At 46.3% G+C, this 24,442-nt stretch overlaps 1 protein-coding gene across 4 annotated transcripts in view; it reads left to right on the forward strand.

Moving 5' to 3' along the window:
- Positions 1-18,619, forward strand: part of EPB41L5 (erythrocyte membrane protein band 4.1 like 5) — a 135,100-nt gene extending 116,481 nt beyond the window's left edge. For 3 of the 4 annotated variants that reach the window (XM_036858285.1, XM_036858289.1, XM_036858286.1), the window contains exons 20-25: positions 618-682; positions 6,310-6,400; positions 8,279-8,353; positions 11,711-11,752; positions 12,105-12,238; positions 18,362-18,619. In XM_036858285.1, the coding sequence (XP_036714180.1) occupies positions 618-682; positions 6,310-6,400; positions 8,279-8,353; positions 11,711-11,752; positions 12,105-12,238; positions 18,362-18,428 (474 nt within the window). In that variant the 3' untranslated portion in view covers positions 18,429-18,619. The remainder of the gene's footprint in view (positions 1-617; positions 683-6,309; positions 6,401-8,278; positions 8,354-11,710; positions 11,753-12,104; positions 12,239-18,361) is intronic. The other variant, XM_036858288.1, reaches the window with a different exon arrangement.
- Positions 18,620-24,442: the final 5,823 nt, after the last annotated feature.

Genomic DNA, 24,442 nt, shown 5'->3' on the forward strand with positions numbered 1-24,442 from the left:
TACCTCAATAAAGTTGAGGGGAAAAACTAACTGACCTCTTCAGAAAGATTTTTTAGAATTCTCCTCTGAAATATTCCTTGTACTCAGGGAAAAACAAAAAGCCAGATAACGCAGCTTAACGTCTGTTTCTTCTTTTTATCATGTAAATTTGAAAAATTCTGGCATTGAATCTTTTTGGATTCTGTGTACATCGACTAACATATACCATTGTGTCTTAAATGATTTAGAGCTGTCTAGTAAAGCGTATGGATTCGTAGACCAACATATTGAAGTGGAAACTTGGAGTATGAATTTGGGCGTGGGATAGGATTGTGCTGGGTACAGTATCTATATTTCCATAGATAAGGTATGGTTACCTCTTTCTGGAACTGAAGCAAACAGATACTTCTATTTTTACTGGAAAGGAATGTAAATTTATTACTTTATTATCTGTGAGAGAGATTTAATTTTTTTAAATTAATTTTTATTGGAGTATAGTTGATTTACAATGTTGTGTTAGTTTCTGCTGTACAGCAGAGTGAGTCAGTTAATATATCCACTCTTTTCTAGATTCTATTCCCATATAGGTTATTGCAGTGTATTGAGGAGATTTAATTTTTATGATTTCTTTTTCTTAGGTTACAAGAGAAGATAGCTTATTAAGTCATAAAAATGCCAGTGTTCAGGATGCTGCCACCAACAGGTACAGTTGTGGGTAGACTGAATTAAGTTGATGTTCTTTTCCTCTTAACTTTCTTTGGGGGGGTGTTTTTTTTCCTCTTTCCCACTCTGTGATCACATGGTTTCAGGATATCTATTTGAAAGAAAGCCTGAAATCACTCTTCTATCCACTACATAGCTTCTTAGGACCTAATTTTAGATCATTTGAAGATACTCCTAATTAATCTTTTCATTCTGATTCTTCCTCAGCTGATTCAAACTATAGAGCAAAAACAGCCTTTGAAGATATTTTTAATCTCGTAAGATACCTGGTGAAGAATGTGTACTACTTCTCTTAGGTGTGGTAGTTGCCTTAGTGCCATGCTGTCGGCAAGGTGGGATTGCTCTTATAAACTGTCTTACTATGGTCTCTCACATGACGCAAGCAGATTTCTTTGCTGTTCCCTCTGAGTTCCTTCTGCCTGTCTTTTCTTGTTGAATGTTATGCCATGTCTCTTGTCTTACTAGACTTCCATCCCCTGCTTTGTTGCAGTTTGTTTCGTTCGTCCCTGCGTATCCAGTGTTCTGTGCTTAGTTGGTGCTAAACATTGTTGAGTGAATGTGTTTCTTTTCCCGTTATTCAGAACTTACGCAGTGAAGAGTTTTCTGATTAGTGATATTCAGTTCCAGGTGCTGTAATCAACATAGCACTTAAGCACATGCTTCGTGTAAAGGACTTTACAGTTAGTACTCAGCAAACCTACTACTTGGTGATCAGGGTACAACTGGAATTACAACTTAACCTTTTCTAAGAAATCAATTTGCCCACAACATTTTTAATGCTATTGTTGTTTTTATTGGAGCCTTTTAGAGTAACCTCATCACAAACTTTTTTGCCAAGAGGAGGATGATGGGGATGTGACTACCCAGTTGTTTATCAGAAATTTCATTGAACTCTGGAAGGTGGGAAGGTCCTGGAATGGACTCCAACTTCCGGATTTGTTTTTCCAAATGGCTGTTGGTATTTTGAATAATCTGTTTTCCTCCCAGGATTTGAAATGGATCCTTTAAAATATGCTTATGTTCTTATACAAACCTGGGTCTGTTTCTGGATCTTTTCCTTTTCTGGTACTGTTTTTTTCCTCATGCCATACCACACTTTTAAAAAGTTGCTGTACCCCCTTTTTAAAAGGAAATATTTCAGGAGTACAGAAAGGTGTGGAGACTATATAATACATGTCTGTGTACCACATGTCAAGCTTTGTCATATCCTCATATTTTGCTATAGTAGATTTAGATCATTTTGCTTTTATCTTTTTTTTTGAGCTGTAATTCCTATACATTAACCCTTTAAAAGTAGGCAATTCAATGCTTTTTAGTGAATTGACAAAGTTGTGCAACCCTAACCGCTATCTAGTTCCATAATATTGTCCTCACCCCTAACGGAAGCACCCTCCGCATATGCCGGCTCTCCACGTTGCTCCTCCGGCACCTGGCAACCACCCACCTACTTTCTGCCTGCACTGGATTTGCCTGCTTTGGACAGTTCATATAACTGGACTCATACAAATATGTGTCTGGCTTTTTTCATTTGACATAATGTTTTCAAGGTTCATCCATATTGTAGCCTGTATTGGTACTTCATGGCTGAATAATATTCCATCGTATATCCATGTGTCAATTGATGGACATTTGTGTTGTTTCTGCTTTTTGGCTACTGTGAATATAGCTGTTGTTGAACATTCCCACACTAGGATTTCTGTAGACATGCTTTCAGTTCTCGTTAATGTGCGCCCAGGAGGCTGTTGGGAGTCATGTGGTAACTCTGTCTCTAACTTACTGAGCACCTGCCAAACTGTCTTCCAGAACAGCTAAGGCATTTTCCAGTCCCCCGGCAACATATGATCTTCCCAGCTTCTCCATATCCTTGCCAGTGTTTATTATTCTTCATTTTAAAAACTGTACCCACCCCAGTGAGTACGAAGCGGTGTCTCGTTGTAGTTTTGATTTTCATTTACCTTGAGAATAACAATGTTGAACATCCTTTTTTCTTTGGAGAAATGTCTGTTCGGATTGTTGACTTCTATAATAACAGCTTCATTGAGATACGATTCAAATCACCCATTTACAGTGTACGATTCAGTCACTTTTGTTTTGATATATCTGAATCTTAAAAAAGTTATCCATGGTTTCTTCATTTCAGTTGCCACAATATATTCATTTTTTAAGTTATGGACAAATGTTTGCTCCAAATTAACATTGCGCATGTTCTTCATTATACACACATGTTGTAAGGATTTTTCATCTGCTTTCTGTGTTTTGCAGCAGTGTAAACTATGTTAAGACTAATCTTTTTTGTTGTCCTTTTTTTTTTTTTTTTTTGGTTTGGCCTCAGGATTCTTTTTTTAAAATTGAAGTATAATTGATTTACAATATTATGTTTGTTTCAGGTGTATAATATAATGATTCAATAGTTTTATACATTATACTCCATTCTTAAATTTATTATAAGTTGGGTATATTTATATCCTTGTAGCCTATTTATTTTATACATGGTATTTAGTTTATACTTATTGATTTCCTGTCCCTATCTAGCCTCTCCCCACTTCCCTCATCCCACTGGTAACCCCTAGTTCTCTGTATCTGTGAATCTGTTTGTTTTGTTATATTCATTTGTTTATTTTTTAGATTCCACATATAAGTGATAACATACAGCATTTGTCTTTCTCTATCTGACTTATTTCAGTAAACATAATACCCTCTAGGTCCATCCATGTTTTTGCAAATGGCAGAATTTCTTTTTTATGGCTGAGTAATATTCCACTGCATGTATACACCACATCTTTATCCATTTATCTTGATGGACACTTAGGTTGCTTTTGTATCTTGGCTATTGTAAATAATGCTGCTGTAAACATTGGGGAGTGTGTATCTTTTTGAATTAGTATTTTTGTTTTCTCAGGATTTATATCAGAAATACAGTAGAATTGCTGGACTGTATAGTAATTCTATTTTTAGTTTTTTGAGGAACCTCCATACTATTTTCCATAGTGGCTGCACCAATTTATAGTCCCACCAACAGAGCACAAGGGTTCCCTTTTCTTCACATCCTCACCAACATTTGTTATTTTTGCTCTTTTTGACCATAGCCGTTCTGACAGGTGTGAGGTGATATCTCATTGTTTTGATTTGCATCTCCCTGATGATGAGTGATGTTGAGCATCTTTTCATGTGCCTGTTGGCCATCTGTATGTTCTTTGAAAAAATGCCTATCCAGTTCTTCTGCCCACTTTTAATTGGTTTGTTTATTTTTTTTTTAATATTGAGTTGTATGAGTTATTTATGTATTTTAGATATTAACCTCTTACTGGTCATATCATTTGCAGACATTTTCTCCCATTCTGTAGGTCATCTTTTCATTTTGTCAGTGGTTTCCTTTGCTCTGCAAAAGACTTTAAGTTTAATTAGGCCCCATTTGTTTAGTTTTGCTTTTGTTTCCTTTGCCTTAGGAGACAGATCCAAAAACACTATTGCTATGATTTATATCAAAGAGTGTTCTACCTTTGTTTTCTATTGGTTTTATGGTTTCTGGTCTTACATTTAGGTCTTTTATCCATTTTGAGTTTATTTTTGTATATGGTGTGAGAAAATGTTCTAATTTCATTCTTTTACATGTAGGTGCCCAGTTTTCCCAGAACCATTTACTGAAGAGGCTGTCTTTTCCCCAGTGTATGTTCTTGCCTCCTTTGTTGTGGATTAATTGACCCTAAGTGCATAGGTTTATCTCTGGGCTCTCTATTCTGTTCCATTGATCTGTGTGTCTGTTTTTGTGCCAGTACCAGACTGTTTTGATTACTGTAGCTTTGTAGTATAGTTTGAAGTCAAGGAGTGTGATACCTCCAGCTTTATTCTTTTTTCTCAAGATTGCTTTGGCAATTCGTAGTCCTTTGTGTTTCCATATAAATTTTACGATTATTTGTTCCAGTTCTGTGAAAAATGTCTGATAGGGAGTTTGATAGGGATTACATTAAATCTGTAGATTGTTTTGGGTAGTATGGACATTTTAACAATATTAATTCTTCTAATACGTGAACATGGGGTATCTTTCCATTTCTTTGTATCATCTTGAGATTTCTTTGTCAGTGTTTTCAGAGTTTAGTTTTCAGAGTATAGGCCTTTTGCCTCCTTGGTTAAGTTTATTCCTAGGTATTTTATTCTTTCTGATGCAGTTTTAGACAGGGTTGGTTTTTTTTGATTTCTCTTTCTGATAGTTTGTTATTAGTGTGTAGAAAAGCAGGACTAATCTCTTGTTGAGGGGTTGGGAGACTTCATTGTGAAATGTATTTCACTCCTTTCAGGGCTCACTCCTTTAGTCTCAGCTGTTTCTTTTCTCTGGAGCACAAAGTTATCTTTTCTCTCTGGTAACTTTTAGGTTTTTCACTGCTTATTCTTGAGATTCTGCATTTTCATTACTGTACATCTAAGTATAGTTTTATTTTTCATTCTTGTTAGTATTCAAGATGGTGTTTCAATCTGAAGACCTATGTCTTTTTTTTAGTTCTGGAAAGTCATAAGCCCTTATCTTTGTGAATATCCAGCATCCATTAGACATTAGCTGAAATACCCTGATCCCTTCTCTGTCTCTCATAACTGTTCCTTCTTACTTTTCATCTCTCTGCCTCTGTGTGCCTCAGTGCTGTGGCTGCAGTGGTCCTAGCTTCTGTCTAGCTCCCAAGGCTGACTCTTCCATCTAGGATTTGCCTCTTGTTTTTTCTCAGTCTCCCTGTGGGATTGGACGGGCACTGCTCCTGTCACTTGCATGCTTTGCAGTGATGCTGGAGAGGACCGGGGTCCCTGCCGGGTGTGTCGTCCTGGTGGCTGATGGTCTCTTGGCTTCCCCGTCTCCTCCCTGGCGTTGAAGCTGTCTGTAAGCTGCTCCTGTTCTTGTGATCCTCACCTGGGGCTGACGTCCTTGTCCTTCCTGCTGGCATCCTCTCCCGGGCCAATCCCGCCGCCGCGTCTGGAGCCCTGGAGGTGGGCTGCTGCCCTGTGCGGTGGAGCGCTCCCGCCCGCCTCCTGAAGGGGCTTCCTGCCTCGTTCTCCGCGGCTCAGGTGTTCCGTGTCACTGCTGTTCCACCGAGCTGTCCCGTTCTTGATCTGTCTTCTTCGTGTATCTGTCTGTCTTGTTTTGTGTATCTGCCTTGTCTTTTACATGATTTCTCTAGACTGGATGCTCTTTGGAGCAGACTGTAGCATCTAATCTGCCCATAACCCTGAAATCACCTCTTGTACTGTGCATTTCACGGTTTTCAGCATTTCCTCAAAGCTCCTGAGCTACCACTGACATCCTTTATTGGTTCTGAAGTTTTATGATTTTATTCTTTTGTTAAAAAGAAATCTTTTCTGTCATTTCATTGAGCTTTCGGAGGGAAGCAAAGCAGTAGTGAACGGGTCTGACCTGGATGTGAACCTGTTATGCGATGGATGGGGAGGGGTTCACGGCGGCGTGTGGGGCAGCGCGGACCACTGTCTGCTCCCCACCCCCCCGCCAGCTGTCTCTTCCTTCCCTGTGGGGCGGTTACCCTACTTCCCTGAGCCTCCTCCTTCAGCACGCTGCCTGTTGCTCCTGCGTCGGTCGTCCGTGACGTGAACCTGCCTTTCTCTTCCTAGTGCTGAGTTAAATGAGAACGCCGCGCCGGTCCCTGGAGGGTCTCTCATTCCGATGCGAACCACGCCTGCAGAAAATGGGCCTGCTCTAAAGGTAACGATTCCTTCCACTTTCAAGGTTACTCCACAGAGACTCCCCTGCCTCGAGTCCTGGTTGTAAGGACGCCTGGTGATCTGTGACGGCCACCAGAACGCCAGCCGTGAGAAGAGCATCGAGCCTCACTGCTCTAGGGAGAATGCTGTTGTCACATCCCTCCCAAGAGCAGCTCAGGGTTTCTTCTCCGTTTTTTGTTTTTTTTTTTGAAGCAGAAGTGACTTTAATCAAGGGGTGAAGTCCTCAATCAGGGGAGACCTCACTTGACCTTTGGTGGTGGGGTCTCAGCCTACCTACCCCCAACGGCCCCTGAGGCTCCTCAGGAAGGAGGGAGCAATTGAATCTTCTCCATTTTTGAGGTATTTGTTGGTAGTTCTGTTTTTAGGGGGTCTCGGTATTTTGGGGTTTTGGATTCGGGCTATGCTTCCCTAGTGTCTCAAACTGTACATGACACATAACAGGCACTGAATAAATATTGATGGATTGAAATTGACTTTCTGACACTGTGTTGTAACATAACCAGCAAGTCTCAAATCCTGCCTCTCCTCTATCCATCTGCCGTACACCCTTAGCAGTTCACAAGTCACAGGAACCCAGCTCATTGCCCAGTGAATGTTTTAATTTGCAAGTTAAACAAAAAATTATTTTTGTAAATGAACATTTACCATTTTGTTCTTTTATTGTGTAAGCACATTTATTGTAGAAATTTACCAAATATTTCATAAAAAAAAAACATTAGAAATCACCTGATTCCCACTACCCAAAGACAGTGTATAGTTAATATTCAGGTGTATGGTTTTTCAGACTTAGGAGTTTAAAAAAAAAAACTCAACCTAAAATACCTTTTTAATCTGGAGATTCCTTTCTGCTAATTAAAATTCTAAAAAGATACATTGACATCTCTGATCACTGAAAATCATTAGGTGGAACCCGAGATGTTTTTGGAACAGAGAAAGACAATTAGCCCAAAGATTTATTGCATATTGTACCAGACAGCGTGATAGGCTTTGAAAATTCACAAATGAGTGAAACACGGCCTCTTCTTTCAAACTGCTTCCAGTACAGTTGGAGAGAGAATTTTGATACGTTGTGGTAGAGATATGCACGGGCCGTTTGGGGGGCTCACCCAGGTTACAGGGTACGAGGGGGCGGAGTAGGAGGAGGGGGTGTGGGAGGAGACAGGCGGTTTTTCACATGTGTGATTAAAATTCAGTTGACATCGAACAGGACACGCACCGTGGCCTGAAGACAGACAGGCAGAAATGTATAAATGAAGGGCCTTTTTTGTTATGGACTACACCCTGGATACTTACTTCTCTCATTTCCAGACTGGAATTTTATCTGTTATCCTTTTAAAATTCTTCCTGTGCCCAGAAACACAGACACACTGCAGTACGGAACTCTGTTTCTATAAGGTGCTTCAAATACTAATTAGACAAAAGTATTAACATTTATGGGGGGGGGTTATATTATACTCTTTGTGAACAGTGAATCACTCATCCATGTGGATAAAGAAGCATTGCAAGTTCAGGCGTGTCCGTAGTCATCGTCAACTGGGCTGAACCTTTAGCTTCTGCCGTCTGTTTTAAGAACTGAGAGCCGGGACGGTCCTAACCCTACGCAAGTTTTGTCTCACCAGAAGGAATAGTTGTATGAAAATTCACATAACACTTTAGCTTTTTAATATTCTGACTGTAGGCTAGGTTCCCCTCCAAACAAAAGTGGAATCACTAATAATCATGATTCCTGAGGGTCCCCTTCGTTTAAAGGTTAACACCATCCAGGCCTGGGTCCAAATTATACACTGAGAGGATATGGAAAATATCTAGTCTGGTGACTAACGGGTCATTTAACGTCCATGTATCTTGTCTTCTGTAGGATGCTACAGATGAATTGGATGCCTTGCTTTTATCTCTAACAGAGAATCTCATTGACCACACAACCACACCTCAGGTAAATAGGCTTTAAAACAGCAGGATGGAAAGGTATTTCTCTTTGAAAATGTTCCCAGTAGATTGCAGTTTTTGCCTTTTCTGCAGTTTAGTAAAACTTTTCATTTAATGAGAGTTTATATTTCGGTAACCACCTAGCATTGCCTTTCTATAGTGAGCTTCTGCCCACTTGGGTCTGTGTGTCACAGGACAGCGACCACATGTTGCTGAGCCTCTGTAACCCAGCACCCTAGTGAGTGGTGTGAGAGGGACATGCGGGGTGAACCAGCTTCTGAAGGGTTCAGGCAGTAAGACCTCCAGCTGTTGAAAACGTACAGAAAGGTGGGAGCGTAAGAGTGGTTGGCGTTAAACGTATTGATCATCATTTGAGTTTGGGAGACACCGTGTTAAGTACTGTGACCATAATACAAAGAGGAAGCAGTCCCTTCCCTTCAGAGACATACTGGGATGAAAGGTACACAGATAGATAGTTCACTTAGTACCTTGTGAGTGGCGTGGCAGGAGTTGCCGTAGGGGTCACTCGAAGCCTTGCAAGTGAGGGCGGTCCTTCCCCTGATGTTTGCGTAGGTCACCAGCCCTCACACTCAGGTGTGTGTCTGCATCACTGGAGAGTGTAGGAAAGCACAGGTTGCTGGCCTCCACTCTCGGGCTTTCGGATGCGGTGCATTCCTGGGGCCCAAGAAGCTGCATTTCTGACACATTCCCAGTGATGTGGGTGTGGGCCGGGAACCACCAGCTTAGGGCGATAATCGCAGAGACTTTACCAGGTGAGCAAGCAGAAAATAAAAGGGATGTTGGCAATATCGGGCTGCAGTAATCCTTTAACCAGATGAAAGAGGTAACTTCTAAGGCCAGTGCAAGATGGCCCGAAGCCCAGAGAAGGAGTCCTTGGGGCCCAACTCAGAACACTTACTGCTTGTTTATGCTGCCTCACAGGTGGGGGTAATACAGTGATGAAAATCAATTTGATTAAAGACATTTTTTTATCACTAATATATTTTTCCTTCCCTACAAATTTAGAATGTTTTAAATAAAAATGTAGACTATGATGCATTTTAGATTCTGCATATGAGCTATCTATTCTGTTACACTTACTGATTTTTCTGTTGTTAGAACTGTAATACTCTTCTAGTAACTTTTTTTTTTTTTTTTTTTGGCTGCGTTGGGTCTTCGTTGCTGTGCGCGAGCTTTCTCTAGTTGCGGCGAGTGGGGGGTGCTCTCGGTTGTGGTGCGCGGGCTTCTCATTGCGGTGGCTTCTCTTGTGGAGCACGGGCTCTAGGCGCGTGGGCTTCAGTAGTTGTGGCATGCAGGCTCAGTAGTTGTGGCACACGGGCCCTAGAGCACAGGCTCAGTAGTTGTGGCTTGCAGGCTCTACAGTGCAGGCTCAGTAGTTGTGGAGCACGGGCTTCGTTGCTTCGCGGCATGTGGGATCTTCCCAGACCAGGGCTCGAACCCGTGTCCCCTGCATTGGCAGGCGTATTCTTAAACCACTGCGCCACCAGGGAAGACCTCTAATAACTTTTTAAATCATTTTGATACGTGGTGAGGCCAGTCCAGCATCATTATGCAGGTGTTTTGCTGTTTTTGCATGTTAATTCTTTCAGATGATTTTTAGAATAAATTTGTCAAGTCTCACTCCCTCTGAAAGCCTTTGAATTTTTATTTGTAATTACGTTAAATTCATAAATTAACTTGTGGAAAGAACTGATATATTTGTCTTCTTAGCCAAGAGTACAATATGTTTTTGTCATCCATGATTTCCTGTTTCTCCTAAAAGTTTTGTAGTTATAGTCTCCCCAATATAAGTTTATGTTTTCCTATTTTTGTTATTTCCAGGTCCTTCATGTTTTTTTGCTACTGAGATTTTTTTCCCCCATTATATTTAAAGAATTTAGGATTTAACGTAACAGAAAATAGTCTCTAAATGTTTTCTGTAAGTCTTCTCTATTCTTCATTAGGTTAACTCCTAAATACTTCATAGTTTTGTTGATATTGTGAATGGTATTTAATTTTTTTTACTATTGAATTCATAAGTTAATTTTGTGTCTAGCAAACTTGATGAATTCTTTCAGTAGTCAATCTGCTGATTCTCTCAAATATTCTGTCAGTTTCTGGGGTGTCTTTAGTATCTCTGTCTACCGTTATTGATTAGCCCATTTCTTACCTATTGCTGGATCTTTCAATTTTTTGTATATTTTTAAGATAGGCTGTGAGATGCATATATGTTGATGGTAATTATACTTTCTGAGCTCCTTTTAGCACTTTAAAGGTCCTTCTTCGCCCTTTTTTTCCTTTCTTTATTTCCCTTTTGACTGATAAAAAATTGACACCCGAGCTTTAAGTTTGAATCACCTTATGTATAATTTTCTATCATTTTATTTTCAACCTTTTTGTATCTGTTGGTTTTAAGTGGACCTTTCAGCATTTTGCTGGATCTTGTTTTTAAAATCTTATTCGAGAGTCTGTATCTTCTGATTGAGTTTAAATCCATTTATATTTACTGTAATTATGGTTATTATAGGACTTGTTTCTGCCAAACAATTTTTGTTTACTTTTACCATATTTCTTTTTTCTCTCTCTTTTATTTCCTATGGTTAGAAGTACATTTTCTTAATATTGGTGGGAAAGTCATATTTTGTGTTTTTATTCTTTTGGTGGTTACCTAGATTACTAAAACCTGGGCTTACATTAATTTTTTCTTATCAGAATCTGTCACCAGTGCAAGGACTAGGCTAAGTTTCCATAAAATAGGGGGAAGTTGGGAGTTCATTAGATTACAGTTCTACACGCGGAAGTAAGATACAGAAAATTAAACCTTAGAAAGAATATAGCAAAGGCCCCATGTGTCAGGAGCAGTGTGGGTGTTTTCATTGCTCTTTCCTCCATGCGGAGTTAGGACATGGACTGTAGCTGAACAGAGCTTTCTTCTGTGTACTTTCTTTTTGCTCTTCGTTTGAGTTAGTCACAGCCCACCGTTCAGCATGCTACCAAGAAGGCTATGATTATTTTGTAATGGACTGAAATGAAGTTTCAGAAAATAAATGTTAAATTGGATGCTAGGGGTGGGGGACAGTCCTAGTGAATGACCTGAAAGTAGTAGTAGCATTCTGGGAGTAGTAAGTTTTTAGATTAAAGAGATTCTCAAGATTATGACAGTTTCTTAAGTGGTGACGTATGGCATGTGTGCTGTAGAAAAGGACCTTGGGTTCAGAAGTCCACGTCAGCTCAAGGGCACCATTAAGACCTGCTCCCTGCCCCCCACCCCAGTGCATTTCATAGTAGAAGAAAGCATTATGAGTATAATTATGAAAATGTCAGTCTTCCCTAAAAATAAATATACATGTACAATTTTTTTCAGATATCTTCCATATCCACGATCACACCCCGTTGGATTGTGCCAGTAAGTTAATGATATTTGCAATTTTTCTTTCCATTACCCTTTCAGAATGAGGCCTGAAGGAATACCAGGTTCTTATTTTTCCTTGAAAACATGGGGTCATCATCAAATCTCTTCTGATTGAACCTACTGGCTTCAAACTAGAGGTTTAATTTTTCTGCTTGTAAATAGTTAAGGGTGCTGACAAAAACGAAAATAAAAGTCTGATGTGAAGGATGGTAGAAAAACAAAGCAGCTGTCACGGTGAACATCACCCTTATCACCGTCATCACTGGAGAAGATGACGCGGGGCTGAGTGCTGGCTGTGGGGCAGGTGTGGTCACCTCCGCTCAGACGGCCCGCGTGTTTCCCTCAGCAGAGTGCTGCCCTTCCTAACGGGCTTGCAGGAGACAACGGGCTCTCGCCGGCCGGCAAGGAGGGGCCTGGCAACAGAGGCGTGGTCTCCCTCATCTCTCCCCCAGCGCCGTTCTTTGTGGATGCTGTGACCAGGTGAGGAATCTTTTCTCAGTTGCAGTTCTCAGGCCTCTGTTAAGAGGAGAAAATAACGAAATTAATTGTACTTAAAGCAATAATGTCAATTCTTCTCTAGTTGAACTTAATTGAAACTGAATAAATCTTTTCTGTGATTATTATTTAGAGTAGTGTTTTTTTCTTTTTTCTTGTCAGTAGCAATCTTCTACAAAAGTATGAAGTAGACCTTACTTTTTTTTTTAATGAAGTCTTTATTAGATAAAGATACAAGCAGGTTTATCTTTAAAACTTTGTATTTGTTTTAAAATTGATTTAGGTCTTTTCCTATCATGCTTTACTGTTAGGTTGTCCATGAATACAGGGGAAGAGGCTCAGATAAGGGTGGGGTAGGGGATTCCCAAGGTGAGGGCTCATAGCTTTTACCGCAAGCTCATTTTAGCATATCACTTGCCACAGCCAGAGCTTTTGTTCAGCATGTAGTTCTTCAGCTTTTAATTGTTAGGACCAAGACTGTACCTGTTTTGCAGAAGATCTATAATTGCCCCATTTCTCACCTCAGACGTCTTCCTGGTATGTCTATTGTTTCTCACATCCTCCTGGTGTTGAGAATGTGGGTCGGTCGAAGTAGATGCTTTAGAGAACAAAATCCCTGATTATAACAGAAAAGTTATTAGAGATAATTAACTTGAGAGAAATTCATAGTTTCATTTTAAAGTTGTTGTCTAATCTCCATAGTCTTTACTGTAATTGTTCACTCAGCAAACATTTACTGTCTGCTAGGCACCAGGCATTGCTTGTGTCCGGCACTGAAGGTAGGCGTGAACAGGACAGGTGTGGGGCCTGTTTTCCTAAACATCTGTATGACTGGTAGTTCCCACTGCAAACATAGGGATTGTGTGTAGAGGGCCAGGTGATAATTCTTTGTAATTGAGTTCACACAGTAAAATGCGAGTTCATAAGGACTTCGAAATGAGAAGTTACAGATGACATGAGAGCTTGTCTCCATTCCTTCCCAAAGCAAAGTAGTCATAAAGGAATTAGATCAAAGATGACAGGTAGTACACCTGAAACTAATATATGGCAGTATCTCAGTAAGGAAAACATGGCCAGTAAATCAGTGAAACAGTTGAGTCCAGAAACAAATCACACAGGTATAGTTACCTGATTTATGAAAAATGATAGTACAGTGCTGAAGGGAAAGAGCAGTCTTTCAGTAAATCAGCCTGACAAGTTAAATATCCTTGTGGGAAAAAATTAATCTTGACCCAACTTCATACTACACAGCAAAATCTACTGTAGGTGGATTGCAAATCTAAATATGAAATGTCCAACAATAAAGCTTTTTAGAAGAAAATATAAGTGAACATCCTGTGGCCTTGAAATAGGCAAAGATTTTTTAAACAGGTCACAAAAAGCTTCAATCCTACAGGAAAAATTGATAACTTGGATTGTGTCCAAAACTCCTATTCAGGGACTTCCCTGGTGGCGTAGTGGTTAAGAATCCGCCTGCCAATGCAGGGGGCGCGGGTTCGAGCCCTGGTCTGGGAAGATCCCACATGCCACAGGGCAACTAAGCCCGTGGGCCACAACTGCTGAGCCTGTGCTCTAGAGCCCACAAGCCACAACTACTGGGCCTGCATGCCACAACTATTGAAGCCTGCGCTCCTAGAGCCCATGCTCTACAACAAGAGAAGCCACTGCAATGAGAAGCCCGCACACCGCAAGGAGGAGTGGCCCCCGCTCGCTGCAGCTAGAGAAGGCCTGCATGCAGCAACAAAGACCCAGCACAGCCAAAAATAAATAAATAAACAAATTTTTTAAATTAAAAAAAAAAAAACTCCTATTCATCAAAAGATATTATTTCAAACACTCAAAAAGGAAGCCACACAGTGGAGAAGACAACCGCACTTCCCCCTCCCTCTGACTCTGTCTGTGTCTCTCTCATAAAGAACTCATATCCAGAATATATAAAGAGTTCTTGTGAATCAATAAGAAAAAGAGAGCTCAATAGAAAAATTGGCATAAGAGTTGAATAGGCAGTTCACAAGAGGGCATCCAGATGGCCCATCTTGACAAGTTATTGAGAAATACAAATTCAGACCACTATGTGATACCACTGCATACACCTAGAACGGCTCAAGTGAAAAGACACATAGTACCAAGTATTGGTGAAGTTATGGGGCAACTGAAACTGTAAATTGAAATAACTGTGTTGGACATAGATTTGGCTGTACCTATGAAAGCTGAAAATACGTTTACATGCATACCCAATAGAAATACAAATATATGTCCATCAAAAGGCACGTACAGGAACGTTTACGGCAGCTGTGTTCATCATAGTCCAAGCTGAAGACTTTTGAAAAGCCCACTGGCAGTTAACTAGATACATACTGGACTAGGGCAGTGAAAACTAACGAACTGGGACCGCGGTAGAGAGATACAGACGAGTCGCGCACACAGTTACATGAGGTATTTATCGCTGTGTAACAATCACCGCACGTTTAGCGGCTTGCACCCCATTCCCTGCAGGCCAGGGATCTGGGACAGCCTAGCTGTGCCCTCTGCTGCGGGTCTCCCCCAGGCTCCACTCAGGGAGTCGGCCGGAGCTGGGCTCTCGTGTGAAGGGTCAGCTGGCGGAGGGTCTGCAGTCATGGCCGTTGGAGGAATTCAGCTCCTGAGGGGCTGCCTGCTGAGGGCTGGCTCCAGGCCGCGCTACCCTCGCTACTTGCCTGGGGCCTTTACTTCAGCAGAGCCAGCAAACCAGGAAGGCGGTGGGACGCCTGCCAGCCGGCCAGAGGTCGCCATCTGTATACTGTAATCGCGGGAGTGACAGCCTGTTGTTACCTTTGCTCATTTGCATTGGTTAGAACAAACCACAGGGCCTGCCATGCTCAGGGGGAGGAGGTCTCATACGAACGTGAGTACCAGGAGGAGGGGGTCATTGGGGTCGCCTGAGAGCCTCCTCTCCATGATAATGGGGAGCAAAACAAAGTTCAGAAAGAGGCACAGCTCTCAGAGACCAAAGTAATGGTTACCCTGGAGGTGGCTAGTTTCAGAGTGCTAGTGACTTTGTTTCTCGTTCTGCGTGCTGATTACACAGGTGTGGTCAGTGTGCACAGGGTCCTCAACTTACAGCTCCTGATTTGTGCACTTCAGCGTATGTATGTTATCATCAGTAGCGTGTTTTTAAAAGAATGGTGATGGGGTTGCATCTGTACAGATTCAGATTTACTTGGGGTGTGCGCTGTGTACATTTTATTTTAAAGTTAAAGAACAGGAGAGGAAACAACAGCAGTTGAGATTACCGAGCAAGTTTTAGGAGCAGCTAAATGACAGATAAGTGGTGACCAGCTTGGCAGAGAGGAGAAGGCTGAAGTCTAAGCCTGGAAAGGGGAGGGGGTGGAGACTGGGAAAATAAGAATCCAGTCCGCGCTGTAGCACCCGGGCTGGCTCAGGAGCTGAGGTACCGAGTGTTGGGAAGATGGGTCCAAGGTGGGGCTGAGAATGTGCCCCTTTAGACGCTCCCCCTCCTCGCCCCGCCGATGCCGGCCTGATTCTGGAGGCTCCCCTCTGGAGGAGCTGGGCAGGCGGGGCCCTGGATTGGGGGACCCTGTTGGGAGGAAGGCCCTGAGCTGAAGGAGGTTAACTCAGTGTCCACGTGCCGAGGGGTGAGACCCCCCCCAACCTTCCTTCTGTTTCCAGCTTCCAGAATGCCGTGGGCCATGTACAAAAACGTCTCAGGTGAGAAATTCAGAGGATTGCGCTCTAGAGAACCTGACTGAGCGAAGAAAAAGGCCCAGAGAGACTGACATTTGTGGATCCCAGGAAATCTGATAACTCGACTTGGAAGCCCGTAGTTAGTGGGTTTTGCCCACACATGCACAGCTTTCACACGGCGTGCCAGTGCTTCACGCTTAAGCGTGAGCATGCCGCTTTCCTCTTGCATGTGAACAGAGCCAAAGATTATCAGATGTTTGAGGGAACACCAGAGCAGGTCAACTTGAAAGAGAAATGAGGAAATAAAGGAATGTGAGTATCAAAAACTTTGCAAAGTGATAGTGTGAGAAAGAAGGTACTGTATCCACGCAACAGTAACAGGAAATTATGCAAAGTGATACCGTGAAAAAGAAGGTACTATATCCACGCAACAACAACAGGAAATTAAAAAAGAAAAGGAACAGAACATAAAGTATTCTTGGAAATTATTAACCATGTTAAAAATAAAATTCAAAGAATGCATGGAAGGTAAGATTGGGGAAGTCCCTTAAAATGTAGAACAAAAAGTTGAAAATTGGGAGAGAAAAGAAGATTGGAGGATTGGTCTAGGAAGTCCAGTATGTGAATCATTGGAGGTCCAGAAGAAACAAAAGTGTCCAAGAAAGAAATCAAGACTTCCCAGGACAGAAGCACTTGAGTTTTTAGATTAAAGGAGCCCAATGAGTACCTAGTAACAGAATGAAAATAGACGACAGCAAGGAACATCATGAAGTTTCAGAATATAAGAGAGGATGTAAGTCTTCAGAGAGGGGGAAAAAGAGTTCATACAAAGGACTGGTAATCTGAATGACAGCAGACTTTACTGAAAGCTAGAAGATAATAGAGCAATGCCTTCAGAATTCTGGAGGAAAATCATTTTTCACCTCATGTTTTATACCCAAGCTATCAGTGAAGTGTGAGATTAAAATGAAGACATTTTAGGGAGTTCCCTGGCGGTCCAGTGGTTGGGACTCGGCGCTTTCACTGCCAGGGCCCGGGTTCAACCCCTGGTATCCTGCCAGCCGCACAGCGCGGCCAAAAAAAAAGAAAAAAAGAAATGAAGACATTATAAAACGTGGAGTTTCTCTAAAATACATGCTTCTAAGGCGGCCTTCCTCAGGAAGCTACTTAAGTGGAGGATGTGCTCCATCAAAACAAGGTGACTGTCCAAGAAAGAAAACAGGGGACCCAGGAAACAGGTGCCGCAATTTACCGGGAGGAGAGTGAAGGGAAGTTCCAAGCAGGCCTAGGAAGGACCCTGTACGGATTAGAAGAGGAGGCTGTGGGGCTCCAGGAAGGATGTTGCCAAGGGAAACGACAAACACGTGGCCCGCCCCTAATGTTACAAAATTACCTGAGAACAGAAGCCTGGTTGTGTTCGCAAGGTTAAGGGTAAATTAGAAACGAAGTATTGGACGCCGAGCAAGCAGTTACACGAAAAAACAAATTGTACAAGAAAAGAAATACAATACACCCATAGTGAGCTGTGGAAATATTTATGTAATTATAGCAGACGCTGACTCTTAGGAAGGACTGTGTGTCATTTTGGAAACACACCCCTGAGAACAGTGAGGACGCCGCAGCTGGCGGGCCCGCCTGGAAGGCTTGTTAGAGCACAGGCGCTGGGCCGTCCTCAGGCTTCGGGCCAGTGGGCCAGGGGTGGGGCCGTCCTCAGGCTTCGGGCCAGTGGGCCAGGGGTGGGGCCTAAGAACTTGCATTCATGACGAGTTCCAGGACCACGCTTTGAGAACCAGGGATCCAGAACAAGAAGGGAAGTTCCAGGCAAATCCAGTCGGCAGTGTCTTCTCTGTGGAGTGGAAATGCGGAAGGGGGGTTCCAGCAACAGCTGTTTCGTTTACACGCCTTGATAGCGTCGAGGCCGTTAGAGGCCGTTAACCTCTGGCCTTGGGACTCTGGTATCGTTTTCAGTCTCCCTGAACCTGCACCTCTGCGCACGCCCTTGCCCTGAGGCGGAGCGGCGCACTTACTCTTGCTTCACCTCTGACGCAGCAGAGGAGGTGGTGCGGGGCTCAGACCCGCCGCGTGGGCCGCGGGAGCACACACACAGGACCCCCGGCCTTGGCGCTTTCCGAACGTGTTGCCACGGTGCCCAGCACAGCCCTGGCTCAGCAAGAAATGAGGTTTCTGTTCGGTGTGTTGTATCCAAGGCAGCAGGGAACTTAGGTTCCATTTCAAGATGGAATAAGCATCGGTTATCTAGAAAATGACCCTCTGCGGAATCGCCTACGTTAAGCGCTACTACACCCCCTCTTTCCTCTCCGCATGCTCCGGGAGGCGCTTGGGAGAAACGCAGGTCGCTTCCGCCTTGGATGGTGGTCTTTTCATTTTCCAAAAAGTGAGTAACGTATTCTTTCTTCCTGTCAGCTCGGCTCCAGCCTCTGCTGGAGAAGCCACCTTGAAGCAGAAGTGTTTGCTGACAACAGAGCTCTGAGGGGCGGCCGCTCCTCACCTGTGGCCCGAGGCCGGGCCCTCCAGCCGTCCGTCCTGGAGTCCACTTCTGCTGGAGCTGGTTCTGCGCTTGTGGGTAAAAAAGCTCACCCGGGTGTGACTTCATCTCTGTGAAAAAAGCAGTTACATTTCCGTCCAACTGGAAGGGCGTAATTACACTACACGTTAGCCCAAGTGAGCGTCTATGACCTTTTACTTTATCTAATTTCATTTGAAGTTGTGAATTCCTGCAACGGGGGGTTCCTTTCCCTGCGGTTTCCTCCGAGCTCTTTGCTCCACCCACTGGTTGTGACTGTTCATGACCCCCCGGGTGGGCCGTCCCTGGTGGTCAGCAGCCTTGGGAAGGTTGCTTCTCTCTCTGGTGTCAGGGTGAGTGTCCTTGATCTGAATGCCTGCTATATAAATTGTACCCTTCTGTGCATTGCCTGGAAATCAGGAACTGAGGTAGATTAATTGTTACTAAAGAGAACTTTTTAGAATACAGAGAGTTTTCACATGTCTCCCATACTTTTGACTTTTTGCTGGACTGGCTATCTTAATACTCCAAGTTTACATCAAGGTAAGATAGACCTTGAGAAGAATTACAGAGGAATCGGTTGCCTAGCACAGTTTTTCAGCCCAGCCGTCCCTCGGGAAGCACACCTGCGTGGACCACACACGTGTCCTGTAACTTTCGGCCTGGAAGGGGCGGGGTGGTCGCAGAGACCTCCAGGTGTCCCCACGGCTTCCTGGGCTGCGTGGGGCTGAAGGCCGAGGTAGACTCAGGCAGCGAAGGAGAACACAGTGGTTTCCAGGTCCCCATTTGGACGTAGGCTCCATTTCCTTTTAATGTAAGCTGAATAAATTCAGATGGTGTAAACTGAAGGAAAAAAAATGCCAGGTTAGAAATAGGGAATCGGGTTGAGGGGATTCATGTCTGAAACTAAATGCAAGGTACTGAAAGAACGTTCGGGATTTTGTGTTAGTTGAAAAGGGTTCTCTAGAATTTCCTCATTGCTTTCCGTCTGTACAGAAAATTATGGATGTTAAAGTAGTATATGCTCATTGTAGAAAATAGAGAAAAGAATTTCAACACCCAGAGAAGCACTATTTTAGCTTCAAAACTTTGGACTGCGTAAAGGAAACCTCAGTTGCTGTGGGGAATGCGGGTGATCTGGAAACCGCATTGGTAAAGTTGTGAATCCCTGTTACCAAGGGCTGATGTTAAACTGTACCTCCTGGAATTTGGTTTTGGTTTGCTGCCCTGCGGTGTGCACGTAATTGAGTGTTAGTGTCTGCTGTCCAACATAAAAGAACATCCAGTTTTCAGATCTTTAAAACTCCATGTTTTGGATGGTCCTGGGTTCCCTGTAACATAATCACGCTCAGGCAAACGCACACTCTTGTCTGACTGGAAAGCCCTGGGATCTTAATCTTGTGCTGTTCCCAGGGGGCCGTAGAGATTGGAAACCACATTTTCACAAAACAGTTTTGCCGAAGGAAAGACTGTTGGCACTTCTTGTTGGCTGTCTCCCCTTAGCCGTTATCCTAAGCCCGTGGATTTCGTTGGGGGAGGTCGTGCCACTTCGTAATTGTCAAACAGGTTTTCTCACAGCTCTAATGACACCTAGGACCAGGGACTTGACCTGGGCCATGCTGGACTGAGCATCGAGTTTTCAGCACACCGACGACCCTGAAGATAGAAGGTTAAGGTTGTGCTTCTGGTCAGAGCAGCTTTCTAGATTTTGGAATTAAGTTGTTGAAAATATTCCATAAGCTTTGTGTCTTCAGGAACCTGTATTTTTGCCAGTCAGAATATTGATAGGGACTTTCTTACAATGCATTTGAATCTCAAGGTAAAAGGAAATTCTGTCTCATGTCCTGGCAAGAATGGTACATATGGCAATTAATACTTTAATGAATTAGCCCTGACAGAATAGATACCTGTCAGGCAGACCTTTCCTTTCCTGTCTGCTGCGGGTGCCGTCCCCGGGCGCCTGTAATGCTCACCCTGTTGCGCTGACCTGAGAATGGGGCGGGAGCAGCAGGTGTGAGTCGGGGAAGGATGCCGGCAGGGAGCCGGTGTGCGGTGGCTCTGGACCAGGACGTAGGCGGTTCCCCGGGGGGAGGGCATCTCGCTGTGGCAGCCCTGCAGGCTGCCGGCCCTCGGCACAGTTCCCGGTGACGGAAGATCTTCGCATCCTCCCGCCCATCGGAACTGTCCTATCAGCTGAGTGCAGCTCTGGTCCCCGGATGAGCTGAAACAGCCCAGTGGCTGTTGTAAACGATGGCTGGCTGGGCGGGAAGTTTTTCTGCATCTAGAGAGGCTCCCATGCAGTAGGACAGTGTAGCTAAGGAGAGCATTGGCCGTGTTTGGTCCAGTCAGGAGGAACAAGCACGCATTTGGAAAGAGCAGGGCAACAGTGTGTTGGCGAGCCGTCAGCACCCCTGCGTCAGGAGACGCTCGGAGGGGCTTGTGGCTGAGCTGACAGAGCCATTTGGCAGCAGTAACAGAAGCCTGCTTGAGCCACAGGCTCAGCTCTGTGTCACTTTCTTTCCAGACTTTCCAGAACCAGCTTTCGCTCTGCTAACTCACTAGGAGCCGGGATGATGGAGTTGCGGCTGTGAGCAGGTTTAGGGGCTCAGGTTGAGGGGGGCTGCTTGTGTCCTCTTGCTGTTGCCTCGTTGGTCTGTGAGGATCTGCGCTTTCTGATGGTTGCGGGGGGCACTCTGCTGCCGCCTCGGTCTTGGTGGGTGGGGAGTGGAAAGGGCGGAAGCTCAGATCAGCTGGCTTTAGGTCCTGGCCGGGGAAGGTCGGGGAAGGGAGAGCTGGCCCTGGGGGCTTAAAATGAGGTTGGTAGGTGTCAGTTTTCTCTCCTAGACTCCTCTTCAGAACTTGTGGAATATCCTGTCTCTCGGGGACCTTACAGAGGTCGTAGTGTCCCCTTTGTGTACACAGGAGGGGTTCATCGCCCTTTTACTCCTGCCCTTGAGGAAACCCTGATGAACAACGGAGTGATTAGATTCCTTTGCTCTTGATCAATTTAGACGTACCCTTAGCTGCTTGTCTAAAACGTTGATGTTGTTTTAAGAAAAAATCTCGTTAAGGATGTGTCTTCTAGTCTCCTAGGCTTTTGTCTTTACGTGTATGTGCGTGCTCGGTCACACGGGTTCTGTGGGCAGGTGAGGGTGGAGCCCGGGGCGGCCCTGCATCTTGATTGCTTGTCCTCCTGTGTCTCGGCTCTGGCCGCCCTGCCTGTCTCCTCCCAGACCAGCGCCAGGGTCACTGCAGAAAGCTCCGAGAGCAGAGCTGTGTGGCGGCCACTGACACGGGAAAGGCTCTCTTGTTCTTCTGAGTCAGGCCCCGGAGAAGCCAGGTCCCCAGCTTCTCCTCGAGGGCGGGCCAGCAGGCAGTTGTGTCCGGAGCAGGACTGGTGAGGGCCCCGCGGGACTGGCGAGGCGGGGGCGCGGGCTCGGCTGCGCGCGGCACGTGTTCAGATGGGCTCTGCGGGCAGGCTGGCCCCGGAGGCCCCGGCACCCTCACTCACGTGTGGGCCGGGGCAGGCCTGGGCCTCCGTCCCTGAAGGCCGTCAGGTCTCCGCACTTCTGACTCATCTTGCCCTCAGCCTTGTGGTTGCTTGAAACCTGGAGGCCTCTAGTGCATAATACACATTGCCCTGTCATTTGTTCTTTTTTGCTCTCACAAATGTGAACGCTGTGGCTCCCGAGTGGTCAGAAGAAAGCTGGAAGCTCCCACTACCGGTTAGCCCCCAGGATGAGGGACGTTGTTTGGTTCACGGAAATTTGCCCTGAGCCGGCTCGGCCGAGGCCGCAGGTGCGGAGCTGTGCTCGTCTCCAGCTCTGGACGCGGTGCCCGTGGACCCCGGTGTCGCCGTGGTGCGGACAGCAGCTCAGGCACGCTCCAGGTTTCTCTTTGTCGGAGAGGCATTGGGGCGCAGACCCCTGCCCTTCGGATCTTCATATCTTCATGCGATAGACGGTTACAAGGACCTCACTATCTATTTTGTGTTTACTTTTTATGTGTGTAAAGCTTTGCAGTGGCTTTTAAAGTGTAATTTATTTTTTCATCGAGTGCACTCTTCACGCCACGTGTCCACGGTTTTATACGACTTGCACTGGGAGCGCTGCGCTCAGCTGTGAGCTGCTTGTGCACTGAGGTGGCAGCCGTAGGTGTGACCACAAATAAAGCTTCTGTGAAACACTCACGTCTGACGGGCTGCTCCGGTCTCTTGGACGTGCAGTACCCGCCCGCCGGGCGCGTCTCTCCTCAGCAGGACCGTCAGCAGGAGTCGCTGCTGCATGAATGCGAGGCGGGGCGGAAGCAGCACTGCCGCTTGCAGTGCGCTTGCAGTGCGCGTTGCAGAGCGGCGCTGTAATGGGGCTAGAGGCACTCTGGAAGTTTGGAAACACCCCCGGCCATCCCCAGCGCATCCCGGGAGGAGCAGCGTGGTGCAGGAGAAACCCCGCTTTGCTGCTGCCTTCCCGCTAGACCTGGTGGCCGGCCGCCCCCGTGCCGCTGCCTCTGCCGTCATCTCAGGCCCAGGGAGGACACCTTTGAACTGAGAAGAGGGCTTGTCCTGGAGCAAGGAAGGCCACGTCCGACCTTGCCCTGTGTCCCCTGAGCTGCGGGGCTCCCCCTAAAACCAAAGGCAGAACGAAGTGGGGCAGCCGAGGGAGCCTGGGCCCTCCAGGTCTCTGCATCCGGGAGGGCGCATCCGCCCCCAGGGTTCCAGGGTGCCGGTGAAGCCGGGTCCCCAAGACCTGGTTGGCCTGCTGTCTCAGCAGCCCTGGTCTTCCTGCTGGGGTCCCGGGTTCCCACACCCCGCAGAGCGAAGCCGAGAGGCACACGGGCGGGGTGTTGCTTTTCCGAGCCCAGCGTGCTTGGGTGGGCGGACAGCACCCTGTGACTGAGCACCTCCTGGGCGCCAGGCTGTTCTGCACAAGGGCGTCGTGCCCCCACCAGTAACCCCAACCCTCCCGCCACCCACCAACACGGGGGAGCTCTTTCAAACTTAGGAAGGTGACCAGCGGACACCACGCTGCAGGACGCACAGCAAACAGTGGGCCCCGGGCATCAGACCCCGGGTCCCCGGGGCCAGGAGGCCTCGGGGTGCTTCTCGAGCTGTGTGGAGGAGTCGGGTTTGGTGACCCCCGCGCGGAAACCGCAGGGCGGTCCTCCTTTGTGTGCTGCTGTGTTGTTGTGGCGGCCTGCCCCTCTCTCTCACCGCGTCCCAGGAGCGGGGGTCTCGGAGGGCCGTTTCCCTCTCCACCTCGGACCCCAGGGTGCAGAGCGGGATGCCGAGCCAGGCCTCTGTCCTGCCTCACTGAGGGTGGGGACCAGGGCGGGCTCACGAGGCACACGTTTCTTTCCTCCCGTCTGGCCACAGACCCAGAGGGGACTTGCAGGCCGGCTGCTGCCCCAGGCTTGGCTGCATCTGAGGGCGCGGGGCGGAGGGGGCCTGGGAGCACCCGCAGGCAGGCGCCGTCTAACCCGAGGGGCCGGGGGGCCGGGGCAGGGAGCGGCCCGTTTGGCGGTGACGCAGAGCGAAGTAGCTCTGTGGTCGCCCTTCCGGTGGACGGCCAGGCCCGGCCCAGCCCGGCCTGTGGGTCGGCAGCGTCCACGGGCAGCCCCGCCGGAGCCCCAGCTCCACCAGGTCGAGAGAGAAGCTACAGGAGGCCGCCCGGCTCAGGGGGCACCCACGGGGTGCGGCTCTGGACAGATTGCTCTCTCTGCGAGGACTGGACACGCCCACGGGTGTTCTTACCCGGAGAGTTTCTCGACAGCCCGGGCCGGGCGTGGCCGGCGAAGGCCCAGGAGGAGGCGGCGGCAGGAGGGGCAGGAGGCGGTGGCTGTGCGGACTCGTGCTGTCAACGCCCCGGGAGGCCCGTTAGTGCTGAAGGAGGCACCCTGACACCCCCTCAGAAGGCACCGCGAGCGTCTGTGCCCTCTCCTGCCACCAAGGACACCCGGCCCGTGCGTCCTCCCGCATCTGTCTT

The sequence above is a fragment of the Balaenoptera musculus genome, chromosome 7 (genome assembly GCF_009873245.2).
Source record: "Balaenoptera musculus isolate JJ_BM4_2016_0621 chromosome 7, mBalMus1.pri.v3, whole genome shotgun sequence".
Classification (NCBI taxonomy): Eukaryota; Metazoa; Chordata; class Mammalia; order Artiodactyla; family Balaenopteridae; genus Balaenoptera; species Balaenoptera musculus.